The sequence below is a fragment of the Mobula birostris genome, chromosome 1 (assembly GCF_030028105.1).
Source record: "Mobula birostris isolate sMobBir1 chromosome 1, sMobBir1.hap1, whole genome shotgun sequence".
NCBI classification, from domain to species: Eukaryota; Metazoa; Chordata; class Chondrichthyes; order Myliobatiformes; family Myliobatidae; genus Mobula; species Mobula birostris.
This window is the reverse complement of record NC_092370.1, coordinates 208607380-208613379: the sequence shown is the minus strand read 5'-3', so window position 1 is coordinate 208613379 and position 6000 is coordinate 208607380. Positions and strand designations below refer to the sequence as shown.

The following is a 6000-nucleotide window of genomic DNA, read 5'->3' as shown; positions in this document are numbered from 1 at the left end:
AATTACCTTTATTAGTTGACCGCACTGATATGTTAGATAAAAGTGCATTCCGAAAATAAAGTTAAAGTGATGAGAATGTAATCGTAGGCACCAGTGCTAGCGTAGTGATTAAAGACCACGTACAGTGTAAAGTCAACCTAACTTACGACGGGAAATGCAACCGCTCTTCTGATGGACACGGATGTTCGCCAATGGGACGAGGGGTTCGGCGGTTTGCCCAATGGGAGGGGGGCGAGTGGGCGGGGCGGCGGCGCGATCAGGTTGGGGTGTGCGGCAGTGTGGCCGATGCGCTGGGAGGCTGAGTTCGGGTCTGCCGCCACCTCCGCTGCTACCCGCTCGTAGGAGGCGCTGACATAGCCCGGGCGGGCGCAAACTTTCACGCAACAAAGTGTCTCGGCGCAACAAAAGGGCGCATCGCGGCTGCAAGGCAGCGCTGGCCGCACAGCACCGACAATGCCGACCATGATAGAGAAAGGGCCCGAGGTCTCGGGCAAGAGAAGAGGAAGGAATGGGGCTAAAAGTTTTGCGGGGGGAGCCGCGACCAATGGCAATAACTCCTGGGAAGAGGCGAGCAGCGGTTCCGATGACGAGCACGGTACTGGAGCCTTTCAGTAGCCTGGAACTGACTTATTGTTGGTTTAATTTCAATGCACTGACATCGCTCTCTTCATTTCTTTTAATGAGGTATTTATTTTAACTACTTGTTACAGGTGGAGGAATGCGAGTTGGTTCGCAATATCAAGCAGTTGTCCCTGAATACGATCCCGGTGAGTTTTTTTTTTGTTCTTTAATTCCGGCTTTTACATGTGTTGAAATAGCCTAAAACTCATCATCATTATCAACTCTCTCCCCCCCCCCCCACACACTTCTGTGTTTAATAGGTTAAGTTGAAATAGGGATCAGTGAAGGAGAGGGTAGGTGCGCGGGGGAGGGGGAGATTGGTCGGGTTCCTTTCTAGGTCACCGTGCGGAGTTAGTAAAGATGATAGAAAAGTATAAAACAGCAATTATAATAAAGCGAGAATAGATAAATAACTCACCCCCCCCCCGGCCCTACTGTTCACCCTGAGAATAGCAGCAATAGAAGCGTGTGCTGCGGGCGTGCTTTGACTTAAATCATCATTTCCTACCCCACCCTGGATAAAACTGAAATACTGTACCAATCTTACTCGTATGTTCAAAAGTTTATAATTAAAAAGATCTTCATGCGTAATATTTCGCTATTTAGGTTATGCAATTTATCAAACTCTCTCCTCGTTTCAGGTGCAGTTACTTTCACATTCGGTGTGAATGAACCTGTTAAATATATTTCGTCTTTTAAGAAATACGATTTTATTTTCAGATTTGGGGTTGTTATATCGTTCAATGTTGGGTCGACAATGCGATTTTATTTCTAAATAAACTAAAGTGTATGTTGAAATCTGCATCATTTAACATTGGGCGCATGTGCAAGAAATAAAGCAAGAAGCCACTGCAAACGATGCTAAAGGTGTTTGCTATTGAACGTGCAAGACCGATTGTAATTAAAAGTTTATAAATGGGTGATCTTAGTTCCTTTTAAACGCGGTGCGCTGTTTTGGCTTGTAGGCCTTGTGTGTTAAGTATTCAGTGGGAAGCCTACCGCAAAATCTTTCAATTCAACAAGAAGTTGTTTAATGCAAATATTTCTGGTAGCTTTTTTCATTGGCAAGCAAGTTTGCAGTTTTCTCATAGTGGAGAAATTAGTTTATTACTTAAGACATGAGTATTCTAGAAGTTTGTTTAGAAAGTTGCTTCTTGGTCAATTATATTTTTATGCAAGGAAAATGATTATAAACCATATGATCTTAATTTATTTTTGTCACTTTGTGATGTAGGGGTTTTTTTTAGTCAAAATATGCTTTTTTTTTGCTAAATTGGGTGTATTTAAAATCAGAATTTTTCAAAAATGGTTTGAAATTTTTTGGAGGTTTTTGTTATTTTGAGAGAGGTTGTAATGTTATAGTTGTTGAAAACACTTAATTTACAATAAGCATTGCATAGTAATTTTATTAAAAACTGAGAAATGCACTGCATTGGAATGTTCCTGTATGCCATTGGTGCTGGCTGGTTGGTCAAGGGTTTTTAATTAAACTGCTGGAAGGTGGGCTGAATGAACTTGGGGAGGCTCTGTAACTGACTAGAAGCTGGTGAATGTGGGACTTTGAAGCTGTGGAGATGGTGAGTTACGTGAGGGGATAAGGATTCGGAAAAAATGCGGTAGTTATTTGGGGATTTGAAATTAGTGGCAATCAGTGAGGCTTAAGTCATGCTGAGTGGGCTTTTGTGTGAAGTTAGATTATAATTGGTAGCAGTTTGAATGAGAGGCAGAATGGGAAGATGGTGGGTATTGGATTAGTCCAATTTGGAAGAGAGAAAGGCACTAAGGGATTTAGTGACAAACATGCCAATATCAGAGATGCAACACACATCAAAGTTGCTGGTGAACACAGCAGGCCAGGCAGCATCTGTAGGAAGAGGTGCAGTCGACGTTTCAGGCCGAGCGTCTCAGCCTGAAACGTCGACTGCACCTCTTCCTACAGATGCTGCCTGGCCTGCTGTGTTCACCAGCAACTTTGATGTGTGTTGCTTGAATTTCCAGCATCTGCAGAATTCCTGTTGTTTGCGTTTAAACATCAGAGATGCTACTGGATTAGAAGTAGATATTATTTGTGGTTAAAAATAAATGGGTGCTGAAGGGGGGAGAGTCATTGCTTGTGCATGGGAGGGGGAGTTGGGGCTTTGTGGATCTGTCATTTTAATTGTCACTCATTCTTTGGGGACTCTTCTGTTTTCGTGGATGTCTGAAGAATAAGAATTTTGGGATGTATATTGCATGCAATTCTCTGATATTAAATGGAACTATTGAGGTTTTGAACACTGGTTTAATCTGATACAGTTGATGACAAGCATAGTTTATGGTTAGATTCTTGGAAGACTTGTGACATAAAAGGAACATGAGAAACCAGCATGCTTTTCAGTATTAGCAACCACAGAAAATGCTGGAGGAATTCAGCAGGTCAAGTAAATGAATAGAAGCATCCTGAAGAAGGGTCTCGGCCTGAAATGTTGACTATATTCATTTCCATAGATACTGCCTAGCCTGCTGAGTTCCTCTAGCATTTTGTGTATATTGCTTTGGATTCGTCTGCAGACTTTCTTGTGTTTTCAATATTAGCTTGATTTTGTTTCCTTTCCATATGCACTCCATATTACATGCTTTCTGTAAATGTCATACATGTCATCGTGTGCTTCTGCACAAATCCTTCTTGCTTATTTGTAAATCCTTTGTTAACGTGAGTATTTGTACAGATATTGCAGTTGTTATTGAGAATTTGAGTAAAATCCATGTGTGCGCCAAATAGGGCTAAATATTCATCAGGTGTATATACCTGAAGTTCTGTGCACTTTGCTAATACTTTTTGGGTAGTAGAACAACCAACACATTTCATGGGTATTTCTAAGCAGCATTTGACACCAAGCCACTCGAGGAGGTTGTTAGGGAAATTAGTCAAAATTGGATTTTTAATGACATCTTAAATGAAATAAAGACCTGATAATGAGCCAGGAAACCGGTGGCACCAGGCACAAATGTTAAAACAATTACATTTAGATGAGTGATGAAGGGATATGAAAACAAATTCTAATTGCTTTTAGAGCTTGGCTGTTTGATAGGACGCAATTGTAGTTTGAGGTCTCAAAACTTTTTAAATGTCCAGCACTGATTGGGTTTGGATTGACTGTGATTAGGTCAGGTTCAGATTGTACTATAATTTTTTAATACTATAGTAGAGAAGTTGTTTGCTTTTGCTAAGTTCATTCATCACAACAGTTTGAACTTGGGACTGTTCTTGTCTGTATCACTTGAATTTATTACTCGCATCCTTCTAAATATGAAATTTATAGTAATTTTTAATAAATAGTATGTGCAACAGGACAGTGAAAATCACTTGTTACTGGTTGCATAAGTTGCTTGAAGAAAGTTAGGGAGCCAACTTGAATTTTGATACAAGTTAAGTATGTGACAGTTTCTAGCCTGTAAGAGTTGGCTAAGAATTATGAGCTATTTAGTAGAACCAAGAACAGAATTTATTTTACATTTAAATCTTCCTATAGGAAATTTTTTTGATTCTGTTTGGATTGAATTTTCCGAATTCGTTGTAGTATGACTCTGACTGTAATACAGTGACCTGGAATACATTTTAGGTTTTAGGACCTAATTATAGTACCCTCATTAGTTATTGTAGGCCTTTGTTTTGTACATCTGTTAAATAAATGTGTAGCCAAATTTTGGAAATCTTCAGATTCAGTAGATGTTACAAGTTTGAAATATTGCTTCAAATATAACTGCAGATAGAATAAATACCAATTTTTCCCCACTGAGCAAACCCCTTCATGTAACAATTTCACCTGCAATTAATTAATTGGTTGTAATGTGGCATTGTTAATTAAAAATATCTAAATTTTGAAAGACCACATTTAAACCTCTAAATGCTCAGTGAAACATTTCGGAATGTAGCAGAGTTAAAATTACAAATATACGTTTGAGAGGATATCTAAATGTTTTTCATAGTACAGGTCGACCTTCACTAATCTGACTACCTGTAATCCGGTTCCTTCGATAGTCCAGCACTGATTACGCTTAATGTGATCCTTCTGTAATTCGGCATTTTCACTAATCCGGCACTCCCGATTATCCCTGGAAGAATAATATGTATCAAGGGATCTAAATTATTGCCATTGTTTGTTTTGTTTGTGTTTTAAGCCATGTGAAATTATGATAGAGATTACCATAATGTTGGTTTTATTGCAAGTCTAATTTCAGTAATATAGTTACATGCTTCTGAGGATATTTGGCTAATAGGAAGCAAAGGGCATGTAGATTAATGGAAGACTCTAGAAATGACTGCAAGATTTCTCCTTAACTAGCTATAGAAGTGTTTTGTTTTAAGCTATCTATTTCAAGTAACTTAGAAAATTTAATTTGAGGTTTATTTTTAAAGTGGAATCAGATTTTCAGACAACTTTTAAGTTCATCTAGTTTTTAAGTATTTACAGTCAGATGAAACAAGGAGATCTTGAAAGGTAAATGACAAGTCATGTTGATGGTTCTGTTTGGAGATAAGGTGAAACTAGAGTCATGTCTAAAGTAGTGATAGAAGTGTATATGAAATACCTGCTCTTCTGTCGCTTGAGGCAAGTGTAGGTGCTCTGGAAAGAATGCATTAAGGAGAAATTGGCTGCGGCTCCAGGAATGAAGGGTAAATGGAAAAAGCTTTGTCTATCTTCCAGAGATGGAAAGAATTGGAGTGTAAAAGGGGCATGTTGTATATTATTTGTGTTCATTTCCTTTACTGCCAAAATATAAAGTTGGTTAAATACTAAAGTTTATAGTTTTTAAGTTTGGGTCATAAAATAGGATAGAAATGTTTGCATGTGACTGGTTGAGTCTGGATTGAGAGAGCAATGCATTAAGTTGAGCAATTTAGTTTGTTCTTTAAGAAAAATGAAACTAAAAGAACATTGCTATTTGGGGAAAAAAGTAACATTAAAATGATCTTAAAATTTAGCTTCTGCTTTGGATTTACAGAGATTAATTTGGACAAAGGAGAATAGTCTATTTTGTTTGAGAATAAGGTATTTTGGCTTTCACTGTTAGGTAAGAAACGCAGCTTTCCAACTTGTAGTGGATCATAAATTTCAGCATGCTAAGCAGTCGCATCTTCAAGACTTATCCAGGCGGCTATCCCCACATGCTTCAAATTAGCCACTGTCATCGCTGTACCAAGAAACTCTACATCTTCAGAGCTAAATGACTACCGCCCGATGGCACTGGCACCAATCACCATGAAGTGCTTTGAATGACTGATAATGGCACATATCACAAACTTAATTCCTGCCTCATTAGACACCCACCAATATGCTTACAGACAGAACCGCTTTATGACAGATGCCGTAGCATCTGTCATGCACCTGGCCCTGA

At 38.8% G+C, this 6000-nt stretch overlaps 1 protein-coding gene across 1 annotated transcript in view; it reads left to right on the top strand.

Moving 5' to 3' along the window:
* Positions 1-262: 262 nt before the first annotated feature.
* The window catches only part of rcor1 (REST corepressor 1), a 107525-nt gene continuing 101787 nt past the window's right edge, over positions 263-6000 (top strand). Inside the window, exons 1-2 of the mRNA XM_072270225.1 lie at positions 263-595; positions 711-767. Of these exons, the coding sequence (XP_072126326.1) occupies positions 454-595; positions 711-767 (199 nt within the window). The 5' untranslated portion in view covers positions 263-453. The remainder of the gene's footprint in view (positions 596-710; positions 768-6000) is intronic.